Source organism: Glossina fuscipes, unplaced genomic scaffold (genome assembly GCF_014805625.2).
Source record: "Glossina fuscipes isolate IAEA_lab_2018 unplaced genomic scaffold, Yale_Gfus_2 61185, whole genome shotgun sequence".
Taxonomy (NCBI): domain Eukaryota; kingdom Metazoa; phylum Arthropoda; class Insecta; order Diptera; family Glossinidae; genus Glossina; species Glossina fuscipes.
This window is the reverse complement of record NW_024003416.1, coordinates 309,060-327,722: the sequence shown is the minus strand read 5'-3', so window position 1 is coordinate 327,722 and position 18,663 is coordinate 309,060. Positions and strand designations below refer to the sequence as shown.

General features: G+C 33.2%; 1 protein-coding gene and 1 long non-coding RNA gene across 5 annotated transcripts in view; both read right to left on the bottom strand.

The window, feature by feature from the left end:
• LOC119643537 overlaps positions 1-7,568 on the bottom strand; it is a 14,812-nt gene extending 7,244 nt beyond the window's left edge. The window contains exon 1 of the long non-coding RNA XR_005248322.1: positions 7,251-7,568. This is a non-coding gene — a long non-coding RNA (uncharacterized LOC119643537). The remainder of the gene's footprint in view (positions 1-7,250) is intronic.
• A 3,754-nt stretch (positions 7,569-11,322) lies between these two features.
• LOC119643525 (ephrin type-B receptor 1-B) overlaps positions 11,323-18,663 on the bottom strand; it is an 88,691-nt gene continuing 81,350 nt past the window's right edge. For 3 of the 4 annotated variants that reach the window (XM_038042892.1, XM_038042893.1, XM_038042895.1), the window contains 6 exons: positions 16,447-16,575; positions 16,290-16,385; positions 15,852-16,222; positions 15,647-15,793; positions 15,258-15,587; positions 11,324-12,231 (listed from right to left, as the gene is read on the bottom strand). In XM_038042892.1, the coding sequence (XP_037898820.1) occupies positions 12,127-12,231; positions 15,258-15,587; positions 15,647-15,793; positions 15,852-16,222; positions 16,290-16,385; positions 16,447-16,575 (1,178 nt within the window). In that variant the 3' untranslated portion in view covers positions 11,324-12,126. Of the gene's footprint in view, positions 12,232-15,257; positions 15,588-15,646; positions 15,794-15,851; positions 16,223-16,289; positions 16,386-16,446; positions 16,576-18,663 lie in introns of all 4 variants that reach the window. The other variant, XM_038042894.1, reaches the window with a different exon arrangement.

Sequence of the window (18,663 nt, the reverse complement as noted above, 5' to 3'; positions counted from 1 at the left end):
GGACCGACCCCGTAATGCGAATGCATTAGCTCTTTCCCCTTCAAAAAACTAAATACTTCTTCAGCCTCATTTTCTCTCATTTATCAAAATGTTAGGGGCCTAAATTCAAAAATTCGTTCTACCTTCCTAAATTCAGTGAGTACGGAGTTTTCCTGTCTGGTCTTCACTGAAACATGGCTAAAGCCAGTTCTACATTCGTCGGAACTTTTCCATAATTCGTTTCAAGTTTTCAGAAACGATCGTTTGTATCGCAATGGTGGTGGTGTTTTAATTGCTATTTCTACGGCACTCCCCACCTATTCGTTTGAATTTCCAACTACTCCCGATGTTGAATTTATCGCCATTCGAGTGAAATTTCCTAACAAACACTTATATGTGACCTGCTCCTATATTCCCCCAAATTCGGATATCTCTGTATATAAGAAACAGGCCGCCCTCATTTGTGAAGTGGCCAAGCAATCTAAATCTACCGATATAGTCCTTGCGTTGGGTGACTTCAACTTGCCTCAAGTCAATTGGTTTTACAGTGATAGTTCTGGCTGTTTGATTCCTTCCTCAACATCTGATAAAGCCGTTGTGTTCTTCAATGAATTATTTGATAATAATTTAGTTCAATACAATGGTACCCCTAATTGTAATGGGAGATTTCTTGATCTCTGCTTTGCAAATTTTCCCAAGATTAACGTAAATCGTTGCCCACCTTTTAGTTTACCTGAGGATCCTTATCATCCGTCAATATGCATTTCCTTTCATCATATGAATGATGATTCGTTGAAATGCTGCCAAATCAAACTTTTTTAAATAAATATTATGATTTTCATAAAATCTATATTATATTGCTAAAACATTGTGTTTCACATTTGAGGCTTCATTTCTCAACCGGTAGTATTGAAAGCTTATTGTCATCGTTACAATACATTAAATCTAGCTATTGCTGCATCTGTTCCGATCAAACAGTGTCGACCTCGAAGCAGGTGTCCCCCGTGGTTTAATAAGACAATTAAATGGCACAAGAATAGAAAAAACAAGTTGTTCAAAAAATTTTCGAAAAGTGGTTCTTCTTTCGACTATTTCGCTTACTCTGTTGCAAGGCATAAATTTAATTCCCTCAACCGCCAATACTACTGCAGATACCTTCAGTTTGTTAAATCCTCCTTGTTTGCTAACCCTAAATACTTTTTTAAGTTCGTTAATTCCAAAAGAAAAATCTCCATAAATCCGTCGTTTGTGTCTTTTAATGGCTCCGAGTCCTCGGATGATTTTGAATCCTCAAATCTCTTTGCGGAATACTTCCGACAGAACTTTTCAACTGCCAATTTTGATTTATCGGAAAATTATCCATATTCGATTTCTAATTCGGTTTCAATTCCTAACTTTGTTATATCAGAAAATGACGTTTTTGAAGGATTGAACTCTCTGAAATATAATTGTTCGCCTGGACCCGGTGGCATCCCCTCATGTGTACTTATATCTTGTGCTGGCGAGCTTTGTGATGTTATCTCAAAGATTTTTAATAAGTCTTTGAATTTAGGTGTTTTCCCTTTGTGTTGGAAGACTTCTTTCCTTATTCCTATTCACAAAAGTGGTAGTAGGCAACTTGTAGAGAACTACAGAGGCATCGCCAAGTTGAGTGTCTTACCTAAACTGTTCGAGCGAATTGTGGCTCAGCATATAGCCTTTTCCATGAAATTGTATATTTCTCCTTTCCAGCATGGTTTTCGAAAGGGAAGATCTACGGTGACCAATCTGTTGGAGTTTACTTCTCATGTTTTCAAGGCTTTTTCTAGTGGTTCTCGCACTGATGTCATTTACACTGACTTTAGCAAGGCGTTTGATATGGTTAATCATAGACTTCTTAGATTTAAAATCCAGACCTCTGGCTTTCCTCTCTTCTTAGTTGAATGGTTAAGCTCTTATCTGTATGGTAGATCATTCAGGGTTTTGTTTAACCTCATTACCTCGGATGAATTTCCCGTGACGTCTGGCGTACCTCAAGGTAGCCACTTGGGACCTATTTTATTTAATCTTTACATCAATGATTTGCCCTCCGTGATTAAATTCAGTAAGATTTTAATGTATGCTGATGATGTGAAACTATTTACTTCTTTTTCCGTAGAATCGCAATCACATCATCTTCAAAGTGATTTGAACAATTTGGTTGCATGGTGCTCCCTCAATCTTCTGAAGCTAAATCTAAATAAATGTAAGAAGCTTTCTTTCTTAAGAAGGAAGTCCTTTAGTACCCAATGCTTCATTGATTCGCACAGGTTGGAAGACGTCGATTCGTTCATTGATTTAGGCGTTCTATTCGATTATAGGTTACGTTTCAATTTGCATATTGAGTCCTCGTTAAGCAAAGCTAGGTCCGCTCTTGGTTTTATAAAGAGGTGGTCCAAAGAGCTTGATGATCCTTATATTACTAAAAGGCTTTACACGTGTTTGGTTAGACCTATTCTTGAGTATGCCTCTGTTGTGTGGTCTCCTTCATACAGATGCTACGTTGGTTCAATTGAATCTATACAAAAGCAATTCTTGCTGTTTGCACTTAGGAATTTGGGTTGGGACCCGATTTCCCCTCTTCCACCCTATGAAAATAGGTTGCTTCTGTTATCCTTACCGTCACTCGAGAAACGTAGATTTGTTCTTGGGGTTTCCTTCCTAATCAAATTAATAAATGGTGCAATTGATTCGCCCGCATTACTTCGTGAGATTTGCTTTAATGTCCCTAACCGCTTCTCTAGGTACTTTATGTTGATAAAGCTTAGTCAATGCAAATATAACTTTGAACTGTTTAACCCGCTCAGAGTTGTTTGCAAGAACCTAAATGATGTCTATCATCTATTCTCATTAACGGACTCTTTAAAGTCCATTAAAGCAATCTTGCTCAACAAGCGCGATTTACCTATGTCGTACTTAAACTGATTTAACCTTAGATTTTGTCATTATGAGTCGAAAATTAATTTGTTGTTAACAATTATCGGTTGCCAAGCTTATGCATGTTTGCGATGGCTTAGGGGTTCACTTGCAATTTGGTCCTGTATCGGTTGTGGGCGTGGCTCTATGCTAATTGTGTACATGCTTTTTTTTTCCTCCTTATTTGTTTTATTGTACTTATACTAAGTTTTATTATTAAATAACTTTAAGATTTACTTAAGAGTCAACTGAACTCGACTGCCATTTTGTTTTAGTTGAGTTTCTTGTATAAGTGGAAGAAATAGATAAATAAATAAAATAAATAAATAAATAAACGTTGTCCTAGTATTGTACATATACATTTCAGCAACAAAAAAAATGGAAGTATTTTACAACTCTGACAAATATTTTTACAAATTTATTTCAAGTGATATTACGAGCATTTTTGGTAATAGCTACGGTTATGTTTATTACAAATATAACTCAATAAACCGCGAATAGGCATCAACCACCGTTGGAATCGCTTGAACCTAATTACGTCACAGCCATTGATTTGTTAGAAGAATTATTTCATAGTGAACTAGTTTTTAGGCATATATTCAGTCGTTTTTGCGTGGAAGGTGTCAAGACGAATCCAGTGCGGTGAGCTTGCGTCAATTTAGTGAACTTAAGGCTCATATATGTGCAATTTATACGCACAAAACAACCATTTTCCGACAAATTTTTTTTGCTTTTAATCACATTAAAGTTTGATGTGTTATCACGAGAGAAATGGGAATCGTCTTTAACTATCGACAAACTCCCGTGGCCTTCTACGGTTCTTGGACAAGAGGTGCCTTTGCTATAAAATATTTAAAGGCGGCGGGCAGACGAAATGTCAAACAAATCAGCGAAAAAACTTCTGCCCGTGGTCGAAATGCTCTTGTAACCGCTGCTGCACCATACGATCCGTATCTCCCAAGAACGCACTACCAATTGTTCAGAGCTTTGAAGTTTACACCCCGCATAACATTTTAAGGAGGTCAGAAAACTGGAAGCATGTTCTAACTGACTGAAAAAAGACCACAAAGGAAAGAACTTCAAACCCGGTTTTAGTCGCCGTTATGAGGGAAAGCATTACTCATTACTGCACTTCGATGCTATCGTTAAGTCCACGCCAGCTTTGCCTACGTCTACAGAATAGTCTGTCAGTTTTGCAATCTGCACTCATTTTGTCATTATCACCTCACTCCTCTTTGGATTCAAAAATTTCCGCTACCTTCAAAAGTGGGACTACAACCAACATTAGTTCATCAAGAGGTCTCCTTTGTTGCAAAGAAATACGAAACATACATATGATTTAAGTTTACTGCCAGCCTTACCTTGACATACCCATTAGCCTAGCTCTAACATAAGCACAAGCAGATGGAATATGAAAATGCGAAATCAGCAGACCCCGGTTGTACAAACGCACGAAGAGTCAATTTTCGTAAATTCGTTTCGGTCGCCGACTGCTGCTGTGGCGTTAATATGTAAGTACCAGATCTCCCTTGTACAACAGCATCATCATTGTTAATTAGCATGTTCTTGTAGAGAAAGATGTTATATAATAAATTACAGAATTTGATAGGGAGATTCAAAAAGAGAAGGACAAAATTTAAGAAGTTAATATTAACAGGATCAAACTTTGAGTTGTGTTCAATACATAATGTGGTTCTTAGCAACCACAGAGCTAGCAAAGTTCAGAAAAATATGTCATTTAGGAAAAAATTATCACGTTCTTCGTCAAGTGATACAGGGATTATAAGGCCAGAAGGTCCAGCAAGCTTGTCAAAGAGCTTGTTAAAGAGCTGTGTGGGTTTGAAACAACGAGCGGGCGTGATACCTCTGAAAATTCTCGCACTACGCCAAAGGGATTGACATGTCGCTATTGATATTTTCACAAATTGTTTCCAGCCTGAGAGTATAAGTATAATCCTTTCTAACATCGTCCAAAAATTTGAAATATATTATAGAAGAAGATCTTTTGCTTTTACAACGAGTATAAATTTGGCGGCGGCTCGGTTGCATGCCGTGTTCCACCAATGATTAGAAGGGTATCATTTTTTAGAAGTTTTTCGGCTCGGAAATCATTGAGAAGCTGTAAAAGAAACAACCCGAAGACTCATTGGCTTTAACGGTATTTGAAATGTTACGGATAGTATTGTTAAGTAAAGAGGGGTTGCTATAGTTTGGAACATGAGTATGTGGGTGGCAACGAATGTTAGGATACAAATGAAGACCAATTACGATCAGATAGTGGGAACTACCTAAGGTGTTATTGTACTCGGTGAACTCAGAGTAGGTGTACAGATCGAAAGATCTATGAAAGAAGAGACAGAACCAGAATGAGTAGGATCATCATTATTTAGTAGGACTAAATTGCGGCTTTCAAGAAAATCTTGAATTAGAGAAAGGACACACATTGTGAGCATTAAAATACCCACATATTAATGCAGATATGTCGGATCTGAAAGAAAATAACCTGTTGGTTACAGAATCAGAAACATTACAATTAGGTGGAATATAACAACTTATGATATAATGCACTTTTTCTCTCAGCTACGTTGCACAAACAGTTACTTACTTTGTTTTTGTTTTGCCTTCAAAATGATTTGGTATTGGAGATTAAATTTCAATTATTAAATTTTTATTAGTTATTAAAGAGTCACTTTTGCACACTTTCATAGGGTCTCTTATCACAATTCAGCCTATTATTTAAAATAATCGTCAATCAGGATATTTCTTCCTGATCGAAATTTTTTTTTTCGCGTTTCTAATATATTTCGATTTTCTGTTGACAACTTTCTTTTTTGATACCACTTTTTTTTAAATTATTTTAAAATTCACATAGATTTGCACATCACAGAAGTATAAATCTTTGAATGAAAATTGAAAGATATATAAATTAGAGCGTTAATATTTATTTAGAAAATTTCATATATATGTAAAATAATAACTCACAAACCATGTACTTGCAACCAAACAAGAATAAAAACTAGGCTTGAAACCCTTTGAATTACCCAAACGGCCTACTTTCGGCTAATATTTTATATCCTCTTTTTATAAACTACTTTTCTTACGTAAATCATTGAACACAAATAAAAATACTTGTGACTAAACTTTAAAAAGTATTTACATAGCCTCTCTCAGTCGCTCTATTTTTTTTTAGTCTTATGTTTTTAGCTCTATTTTTGAATCCTATGTAATCCTCCTTCAAAGGCGCACAGTCAAGTGCGCAACTGCGAAAAGCTGTTTTATGCTTTAAAGATTGTTAAGTATATAATTTAAGTTTTTTCGGCTGAGTATATATATGAACTAATATTTTTGTTTTAAACATACATTCCGTATATTTTGCTGCATATATGAAACGTACAAAAAAATATATGTAAAATTAAACTAATAAATAACAATTTAGGTAAAAAGTTATTTTCATTTGAAGAACTTTTAATTCATAAATTATTAGCTTGCAAATTATTATCTACAACTAATTGTAAATGAGACTTTTCTATTAATCGCTTCTTAGTTTTTAAATAGCAATATATTTCTTATGTGTTATATATGTAATGTGAAGTTTTTCAACACGCGAAGTACGCTTAGAAACCATTGTCGCTCAGGAATTGGAATTTAAACTCGCTTTTACACATTACACTACTTATTCTACTAGGGTACAGAGCCATTTTTTAATATATCGATCCCGAATCACTTTCTGAACAGATCTAAACTTGATTGCCTGGCTTATTTTTTTGTATTCAAGCCACAGGCCGCGAATTGAGATATTTTGATGAAGCTTTGTTCATCGTCAGGTTTATGTGCCTTCTTTTAAAAAGCCGTTATATAAATTGAATAGTTGACTGTAATAGTGTCCGTATATTTATAGTATAAAATTTTTTAATTTCTATTTTGGAAAATTTTCTGAAGGAAGGCTTTCATTTTTATTAAATTGTAAGACAAAAAATGGAAAAGAATAAATTGGAATACTTTTAATTAACTGAATTTAACATGTAATTTACTCCATGAGATTTCGGCATTACTATTAAACTTATGTAACGTTTATAACGGGCTGGAATTATTTATATTTTTGGCCTAGCTAATCCAGCTGACCTATTACAACAAAAGAGAAAAAATATGAGTAAGTTGTACGTTTAAGTTGATATGCCTCTTTTTCTGTTTTATCTTTTCGTCCGTTTTCCTTCTTTCATTTGTCCTCAGTTCGTCGGTCGATATATACGAACTATTTTGTCAGTTAAGTCATTATCAAGACAGCTATTATTTGTTTAAAACACACACACTCACAAACACACGCTCTGATGACTTACCTACAATATGTTCACTTTATTCTTCATTCCATAGCACCTTCCGCCATTACTAGCTTTCACCAAAGATCCCCCATCCAATTCTGCATATTTACAATATGCGTAACCATTTTTAGTTCCCTTTCGATGCTCGTCCCGACTCAAAAAGATATTAGCACTTAGCCGACCGACCGGGTAGATCTATCGTTTTAGCTAACAATTTTTTTTTTTTTGTAGGATTATTCACAATTTATTTTTGGCATTACTTTCCACTGTTCAACTCGAAATTCTTTTTCTACTGATTCTCCCTTCCACAAATATTCTATGTATACACACTTTTGCAAGCATATTACTATACCTAAATTTATGGTTTTATTTTTAATCCCTGTCTGCTTTTCCGCTAATCGTTTTCATTGGCCTGTAGCTGCACGACGCGCCGCGAATGTGCACTTGGGTTTTTCCTCTCCAAGGAATTTATTATTTGGGAAAATCTCTTAGCTGGTACGAACTAGATTTGGGATTTCCGTAACAATATAATAAAATGCTCACGAACACCACACATGGCATATGGTCGAACTGCATGTGTCAACACCGTGCCTGAAGCTCAAGAAGACGAATAGGCAACCGCACAGCTGTTGTCTGGTGATGATCTGTTTGAATTGTTAGCAACGGAAACAAACAGGTATCACGCTTAAGTTACAAGAAAATATAAAGAATACAAAGCATTAAAATGAGTTGACGTGACGGTAAAAGAGATGAAAAGGTTTCTCGGATTGATTACTTTGATGGGACAAGTAAGGAAAGATGATATATATGATAATGGTCGACCACTTCATATATTGAAACCCCGATCTTCCCAAAAACCATGAGTTGGAACAGGTTCATGCAGATCTGGAGGATGTGGTATTTTTGTAATAATGATCTGCTACATGTTAAATCGGGTAAGTTACTCAAAATCCGAGAAGTTCTAAACTATTTACAGAACAAACTCCAGCCTGTGTGTACACCACAGCAGCAATTACCGTTAGATAAAGCCATTATAACTTGGCGCGGTAGATTATCTTTCCGCACATAAAATACCGCAAAAATCGCAAAATATATAATTCTAATACGGATGCTCTGCAAAGCATCATCTTGATACATATGCAATTTCAAAATATACTCAGGCGCGGGTGCGACATTACAAGATACGGTCCTATCAATCTCGAATCCCTATGTGGGAATATATCATCATATCTATATGGACAACCATTGTAGTAGTGTACGTACAGCAGTATTACTCCTGCAAAGAAAAACAAGGATTTGCGGGACAATTAGAGCGAATAGAGGATTTCCACAAAATTTAAAAAGCCTTATATTGAACGAACATGAATCGAAATATGCAAGAAAGGGGCAAGTCGTTTTACAAGAACCGAATCGTCAAAATGATTTCGACGATTCATTCCGCAAAGACTGTAAACGTTCCACATTGGTCCGGGACGAAAATCAAGCCAAACTCTGTTGTAGACTATAATAAGTATATGAAAGGACTTGACCGTGCAGACCAGTACATGTCGTACTATAATATTTTTAGAAAAAGTTGTAAATGGACACAAAAGGCAGTGCTTCATTTTTTGAATGCTGATTCCTTCAATATATTTCTTATCCAAAAGAAAATAGGAAATAGCAGAAACACATATAAGCAATTATTGCTCAATGTGGCAATAGCATTGACACAATGGGAGGAGGAGGAAATTAAAAATATTGACTCAATACAAGCAAGACCGTCGAATATAGTAAAACCAACAGTAAAAACAGCGAAACACGACCCCCCAGGACGTTTATCCCAAGACATGAAAAAATACAAACTAGTACCTATTGTCACAAATGGAAGCAAGACATGTCCTCAACGGAAATGCAGAGTATGCACTCTGCATTCTGTAAATAAAAGATTTGGGTATACACGGTACGTTTGCAAATCTTGTAATGTCCCATTGCATAAGCTTACATGTTTCGAGAAATATCATACGCGAAAACAATAGTAATTATCTTGTGCTCTTTTGTTCCTTATTTGAGTTGATTTATTCATCTCTTATCTTTTATGTCCTTAATTTTCCGACTCTATTACCCGTACCTCTGAATAACCATAAAAAAATAGGAATAATAAGTTTTTAATTTCAAATTTTGTGTAAGAATTACACAACTATATGCCGGGGCTGAGTTGTAATTTGCTGCCGCGCAGTTTATATGGCTTTATATCGTTCTTGTAAATATATGTACGCAAGTTTTTTTTCCTCTAGGTAATAGATTTTAAAAATACCGTTTTCAACCATTTTTATATATGTGTATTTAACAATTTTTTTAGGATTTCGTTTAAAGACACTTCACTTTTATAAACTAAAAGTCATGTTGAATAAAGTTTAAGAAAAAAAAAAACAACACAGAAGGACACGGCCATCAATGTTTGCCTTTATAGATATCAAAAATTTCTGATCATGTTTGATTTTATAATTATAAACCAAACTGTAAGAGCTTAAAAATTTTTGCTTTTTTTTAGTCAAATAAACACTGCAGATAACATGGGTGACATCAACATTTTTTTTTTACGCATGCCTATTGCACCAAGCACTTGTTTTCTCTTCATCTTTGCCTGCGTTTGTTTTGATCTGTCTCTCCAGGTCTAAGTTTGTAAATGACTTGATGAGCATAGATTCTCGTAAAAAAAACCAGTTGTATTAAGTGAAACTCAATATTGTACAGACCGACTTTTTCTCTTTTTACAATTCCTCTCTTTTATTTTAATTATTACACTAAGGAATTATAAAAGCCTACACCTTTTAACAGCGACGTTATTCATAATTTTTTTTTTAAGTTTTAATTGATAGACTCTTGATTGCCTTACATATAGACCACTTTAGACAACGAATAAAAGTGCGTTGCTAAGAGCCATTAACATAGAAGATCGTTCACGTCAATATGCTCAGATATTACTTATATTTCCTAACTTATATGGTAAAAACTTAATATTATTTTTGATTAATTGTAGCGGCTTGTAAAATATATACTACAATTAAGTAAATTGCAAAAAATTTATCCTTCTGTTTTAACATATTTAAAGTATTCGCGTAATGCCAGGTGATTTCTTGAAATATATATTCCAAGAATATTAAAATTGTTTTTCGATTGTTATTTCTCCTATGGCAGAATTCTTTACAGGAGTTACGGATTTTTAGCAACCGATTTCATAGTCTTTAGAAAGTGTCATAAGATTCATATAACGTTTTTAAATGTGATTCGAGATTGTAGAAAAGCCGAAGATAATGTCAAGGGATTAATTTCATATTCTAGTATTGCATTTTGCATATGGCAAATTTTCAATATTTTCTAATTTTTATACAATATCATAAGCACATTGATAATAAATTAAATGTCAATACTAAGGTTACAGACATTTTCGCCTAGAGAAAGCTTAAATTTGGCAGAAAAAACAGTTTAATAATTTCCGGTATTCTAGTATCCATAATCAATGATTTTAGAAAAATTTATTATAGGAAGAAGTAATGTAAGACGTCTTTAGTTGCATATTTATTTTCCTTTGTTTAAAATTTTCGCTCTTTTCACACAGGGACGAAAAGTGATTTGTTTACATTAATAGCCAAATAGAAAGAAAAATTTGGTAAATTGTATATTTTTTTCTTTTTAAGCTTATTTTTCAGGTTTCTAGCTAGGTGGATCAGACTTTCAAGCTTTAAACTTAAAACATACATGCGTGAAGTGATGTCATGGATAGGCGGTGCAAAGTCGACCCAAAATTGAGGAGCTAGGACGAATTTAATATACTAAGATTTGCTTAAAATCTGCGACTGTTCAAATTAGACATGAAAAAATAGACTATTCACTACAAAAAATTAATTTGGCTAATTTATACCTGAAGTGATCTTTAGAATAACTAAAAAAAAAATGCTTTGGTCATCCGTTGAGCATTTGTAATATGTAGGTACAAAAATTAAGCCTACTCAGCTGCTAAAATAGTAATATAAAAAACTGTAAGTCTGCAAATTTACTTAAAATGGTAAATAAGTCATTTTTTATTTACTTTTTATTGAGTTTTTCTTGTTGTTTCACAAAAAAAATTTGAAATGAAATTTGCCTTCTGTTTTTTAAAAGGTATTTATTCTACTACACTCAACTGCAAAATGAACGTGTACCTTGCGCTTATTCAACTTTTCCTTGTACCGTTGTTTTTATTTGGTATTAGCCGCTTTTTTTTTCTTTTGCTACATAAATTGATCAAGTTTGTTTACACGTTACCTTCCAGTTTTGGATTGAAAAGTTATGTTTTGTGAAGGGTGATAAATTATTATAATTGAGTGAGAATTTACAAGTCCCTAATGAATCATTTTGAATATATCTTAAATCACGAATCTGACTTTTTTTGCTTTTGTAAACTTTGACAATATCTGGCACGAATGAGTGTATTTTATTCTTTTTACCCCATATATTCGTATATGTGTGTGCATATATTTCATTTAATAACTTTGCTCGTTATGTCAATTTTTGAATGTTATTATTTTAATAAATATATTTATATAAAGTTACCTTAATATCAAAAGAGCAAAAATTCGTTTTTTGTCAGTATTATCTTAATATTATCTTAATTACGAATAGCTTAATGCTACTTTAAAGTTCTATACTGTTAGCAAACAGCGTAGATTAGAAGAATATGTAAAAAACTTCGATAATCTCAAAAATGCTTTTTGCGTTCAATATTTGGTGTGTATCCAATCGTGCGACTATCGGCACGCTTTTTGAACTTTGCTATTCCTGTCTAACATCGGAATATTAATTGCGCCCTTTAAAAGCAAGATAACTTTACGTATATACAGGTAAATAACAATTGATATTTTGTTGCAAATCAACTTTAAATTATGGTGTCTAATTGTCGAGCTTGATGTAATATCTTCTTTTGATGTCCTACTAAAGTAATACCCATATCAGATAGTTGTTGAGCTGTTAATCTGGAGATCTGTAAGAGTATAATAAAAGGAGTGTCATTCACACATTTTAATGTATCTATTACGTACACATATACACATATGCACTGTATACTGTATAATTTATAAGACTGTTTATTATATTACATATAAAAATATGTATGTTTACTATATACGTTATAATACCTAATTTACTCAATTAGTTTATTCTAGTTTAATGTTTCCTATTAAAATTAAATATATAAGTAATGATAGTAAACCACAAAATCAGGTTAAAATAACGACTTTGCATGCAATTCTACTTAACGGCTTTTACTTTCGACTCTATTTTCTTACAGTCGATCTCCACTTCTATTGACCACGTATTGTGTTACTGTCGTATTTTCTTTATTTTCTATTGTATCCAGTGTTGCTATCTACTGGTCTGATTACTTCGATGGCACATGCGACTGTGCCGATTAGTCATCCGTCTGAGATGAGCTTCCATCTTTTACGCTAACACCGCACGTTTTCACATTATCGCGACCAGCATTTGTAAAATGTAATGGTCTCATAAATGGCCATTGTTTGGACATTTTGCAGTAAAAAATATATTGTGTTCCTTTTGTTGCAACAAAGTGGCTTTGATTGTATGTGCTTCGTTTGTCATCTTTTTTCCTTCTGTTTTGCCATATTTAAAACATTGTGGGCTGCTTCTACGCACATTTCTTTTTTATTTAACGAACCGCAGTTGGAAAGCGAATAATTCTTTCTTTTTCGCATGTAATATACTTGTTTATAAATATGAAAAAACGAATTTTACGATATCTAATTTATTCGACACTTTTTAACCACGCAAGTGGGTTGTCCAGTATTGCAATTGCAATTTACGTAACTAATAATACTTGATCGTTTATTTTATTGTTTCTAGTCGCTTGTTTTTTTGCCTGGTGTATAGTAAGGTTTTTCTTGCTTTTGGTTACATCACTTTTTTTTTGCCGGCACTCTCACCCTTTTTTACCATTTTTTTTTTCATAAGCGCATTATGATTTTCTTATGTGAATTTTCATTCCAGCTATCGCTGTCCTAAATTCTTTAATTTTTTTAATTAATTTTATTTAAATCAAACAAGTGTGATGTTTACAGATCGAGGATCCCCTTTCGAAGGCCGGTTACCCGACTATAGATTATACATTTCAGTCGCTATAATTCAGTGTCAAACTTTCCATTGCCTATTTTACAAATAAATTTTGCGAAAACCGAATTTCAGTTAGACAAGTGTACAGAATATGGCTGAAATCTTTGGTGGTAAAGACAGCCAATTTTTAGCGTATTTTGCAAGCGTGCATGGAACCATTTTCGAATAACATAAACCCGGTTTTGAGTTAATTTCAAAATTTTATAAAGAAATATGAAGAATGAAAATTCAAGATTATGTACACGTTACAATTATTTATCAATCGGTATCAGTTGCTGAACGGGAAAACAATATTGCAAATTCAAACGAGTGTTTAATTAAACAACCTGAACAGCATAATTTCCTAGCTGTTAAATTCGTTTCGCACATGAAACGAGCGTATTCTTGAACGGATGTGACTCTACGACACATAGATATAGGGAGCTTTAGCTAATATATTTTAAGATTTTACGTACACCGAATTTTCGATGTGTTAATATAACTTATAACTTATATAAAAACCTACTTAAAATCATTTTTTAATATTATGTTTTCAAGTCGTTCGGAATATAAAATTTTTAATGCGTAAAATCATTAACATGTGCCTTGCAAACTATTTCTTGCTAAAAGTCTCATTTTCCACGCATATCTTCTTTTTATAGTTCCTTTTTTGGGCAATATTTCTTTTGTATATATTCTTGATCGTCCTGTTATTTATCGTGAAAATCTTCGGTACGTTTTTTAGCTAAACTGCATAAATGTTTTTGTCTAGAACAAGGAAAAAGTCGATCGAATTTAAATAATTTCTGTAAACTAAACTTTTTTCGAAGATAAACTCTAAAACAACGCATTGCGCTATTATATCCAACAACCTTAGAAAACAAATTGTACATACACTTGATGGTGTTTAAGATAGAGTTACATTAAGTTTTCGAGACAACAAGTAAAAATATCTTAATCGAGTAAGACCGGTCTTCAAATACCTTATACCATTTCGCCTTATACAACTCTTTATTTATTTTCGTCATAAGATAACAAAAATATTATCTTGTTTTGTGTGAAGGCCTTTTTTTTTTTTAAAGGCTTACTGTTCGTAAGTATGAAGGTAGAAGTGAAGCAAATATTGAAATATTTGTTGGGTATATATTATAGCCGGAAAATCGTAAAGGTGACTATATCATAACGAATTTTGTCTTAAAGTTTAAAAAGTAAGAAAATTATATTCCCTCTTGCCGAATCGTTTGAACCTATCATGTTTACCTTAAAAAAAAAAGAAGGAAATAACGATATTGTGTAATATTGGGTACTGTAAGAACAAAGGTAAAGGTTTTTATCATTATACCTGATTTAATTGATGATTTCGTTTTCAGTATTAGCCTAAATGCAAACGTTCCAGTGTTCTCATCAAAGGTGACATGTTAATTTCCAGGCTGTTTTTCAGAAACAATTACGTAGAGAGATTACGTGGTGCCTAAACCAACTCAGAATTTGATACAGATTAATAATAATAATGCAATCCCAATAGCTTTTCTCTGGGCTTTGCAAACGTTTTGACAAACTCAGTGTGCTCGCATTGCTCGGTGGAGGGTATAAAAAATATTACTCCATTTTGCTTGGCATGTTAAGGATTAATCTTTGTTTACATCTAGCATGACAATTAATCAGCTACATAATTCTTCTGGCCAAAAAATAATGTGTATAATATTTAGCTTTAATTGCTATTATCTATCACAAGGCGATTTTTTTAAATTTATTTATTATTTGTAAATGCGACTTATTTAGAAATTTATGAATCCTATTTAATAGCCTTACGGTAGTTAAGGCTACTTAATTATTTTTGTTTAGATATATTGCGCTACTTAAAAAACGATGAAAATAAACTGATAAAGAATACTTATATACCTGTTGCGCAGTGACCAAATTAGCCTCTTTAAAGTGTTGAGAATATCGAGACATCTTAATATTTTCCAACCACAAATCTGTACTGATAAATATATTGTGACCCCTTTGCCCGTCCATTATATGTGCACCATCATTTTCGGGAGAGCTTCGGGTTGTCAGCAATGCTTGGGGTTGTCTAGCTAAATTATCCAGTGTGGAAACAATACTTGAAAACGTTGGTCTGTGAGTTCTTTGCTTTTGCCAACAATCTAACATCAGCTGATATAAGGCTTCCGGACAATCCATGGGTGCTGGTAGTCGATAGCCTTTCTCAATACTCTTAATTACATCCTACGCGTGATTTTTTGGAAATGTGAATTTTGTAAGCATTAAACGTTCACGTGATTTACCTGATTTGACCAATTCCAGTAAGGTCGTTCTCCATAAGACATAACTTCCCAAAGAACCACACCATATGACCATACGTCCGAGGCTGAGGTAAATTTTCTAAAAGCGATTGCTTCTGGAGCAGTCCAGCGCACCGGTATTTTGCCGCCCTTGAGTTATTATATTATTCCGTTAATTACATAAAACTTTGGGACTCAAAATACTAACCCTTGTAGTATATGCATCGCTGGCATTTTCAATTTCTCTCGACAGACCAAAATCGGCTATCTTACATATTAGTTGAGCGTTAACGAGAACATTACGAGCTGCCAAATCCCGATGCACATAATTCATGTCACTTAAATATGCCATTCCGCTCGCTATGCCACGCAGCATAACAATTAGTTGTAAAGTTTGAAATTTTCCATCGTTAACGCGCAGAAATGTGTCTAAGCTTCCATTTTCCATATATTCAGTTATAATCATAACAGGATTTGAACGAGTAACTACGCCTTGCAAATAAATGACGTTTGGATGATCGAACTGTCCCATAATCGAAGCCTCTGTTAAAAAGTCACATTTTGCTTTTTCGGAAGAACCTTTAAACAAAAAAGTAGTTCACCAAAATAAAACAGCATTTGTAACTAATCGCACGGAAGATGTTACCGGGTTTCAAAGTTTTAATGGCAACATCGATATCCTGTACAAAATTTGGAGGTATTTTTAAACGGCCGCGGCAAACATCACCGAACTCACCACCTCCTAATAAACACATATACGTCAGGTATATAAATTCGATTTTTCAAATTTTAGGGGTTATTACCAATAATTGCTTCTATGGTTATATAGTTAGCATCAATTTCGCGAGCAAATTCACGTATGGCTTGGTTGGGGTCTTCGTAGGTGTGAGGATCTACGTAGCATCTACTATTCCCAAACAATGGTGTAGTCACTGAAAGCATTACAAAATAAAATTAGTGGATTACTGTCATTAATATGAATATAATATATTTAAAATTTGAACTACTAGCTCCTCATATTTATCTTAAAGCACTAAATCAACTAAGGCCACAAAAGCAGTAATGAGAAATATATATCTCAAGGTGTCTCGCCTTCGCTCTCTCTGCCTCCTTTACCCTTTAGCTATTACTTATAGATTACGTAAGATAAGTAAATACCAATCACATGAAAAAATAAATCAATAAAAGTGTATTTAGTTTTGTTCGAATCTTGAATATCCAACTTTTAATATTATTTTGTTGGCGACGCACCCATGAGAAGGGCATAATTTTTGAACAGATCGTTCAACTGATTCCACGATCGTTGATATGGTGTGTCAAACGGATTTGTTGCATTTTGTTTGATTCTCACAAAAATATTTTTAAATAATCGATATTTTCTAGTGCATTAATTGATTGTATTATATATATTACCACCAGGTCAACGCTCATATTTAATTAATATTGCCTTAACCTACAAAAGTCTATTAAGAATTGTAATTCAACAACCTCAATGTAATAGAGCATAATAATACAACGTAATAATAATACAACATAATAATATTACAACATAATAATGATAATGCAATAATAATATAAAATAATAGAACATAATAATAATACGATAATAATACAACATAATAAAGATTATTGAAAGGTTAATGACAATGCAAGTGCAAGTATGTATGTAGTTGGTTAACAGTTTTCTTGACGCGACCAGATCGGTCTGAACTTGTTGATGTTGCTCATATTCGATCACGTTTTTTTACGAAGTTTTATGAGGTTTAAGTGAAGTAAGTATTTGGAAGTCATTTATACCATTAAAGTATTTCTTTTCTTTGTTTAGAATTCTCAATCTCTTGCTTATATCCTAGGTCATAGGCGACATACTATAGTCTTCATATAAATTCCGAAGAAATTGACTGAGAAATAGAACATCACGCAGTATTATCAAAAGTCGCTGAAGCTGCCTTAAATATATCCATCATCTATCTACTTGGACACTTTTAAAAAACTTTTAAAAAGAATATCTTAGCAAGTCTTAGAGTAGAGAAAAACGGTACCATTCAAAAAATTGTCAAAAAATTGTTAATAGATTACCGCAACAGTAACCATTGCACAACATCCTGAAAGAGTTCTCAGACCATGCCAAGATACAAGGTTATTAGAAATCAATGACATTAATATACCCATTTTGCATTTATTATTTAATGTTGTCAGTTTTTTCTTATTATTGACATGTTGAATACTTGAATTGAACAAAAGATGTAATTAATTTAAAGGGAGATAAGTAAACTTCCTGTCAGTACTAAAAATCCATAAGAAATAGTAGTAAAGATTTTAAATTAGATTTAAGATTTGCAAGATTTTAAATTAAACAAAAATATAATAAAATGTTTGATACGATAAACTAGATTTGAAAAAGGATTTTTACATCATTAGCGGAAAAATATTCATTTTCAAAAACAAACCCAAGAAAATGATTATAATTAAAAAAGTAAACTTCGTAACACATCACTCAATAGGTCGTCGGGCTTGTACGTATTTGGCAACACTGGTATAGAATTTCAGAATAGTATCAACCTTCAACCGATATGTGTCAAAATTTTATGCTATTTTGACAATTACTTTGCAGGTTACAATTACGTAATGGCGCTACTTTTGTTATGTTCGAGAAAATGTAAACCTCTCTCTCTCTCTCTTTTGTTTGTTTATCAAACGCTCCTTCTTGATGAGAAGAAAAAACCATTAACAATCAGCATTGGCTTGAAAAATGTTAAAGCGATTCTTGACTGTCGACAAAATAAAGCGCTGTTGAAAATGATTGCATTGTTTGCATATATATGCAGTTGAGCTTATAGCTTACATTATCTTTCCCGTTAACGCAAATTTATGCTAAACTTTTAAAATTTCTGCGTGCGTCGTTTGTAACAGGAAAACAACGGGGCATTTGTGAGAACAAGAGAACATTATGCAGGTTATTATATTCAAGCGCAATATGATTTTAAAGTTTTCCCTTAAATATTTATTAAAACCAAAAT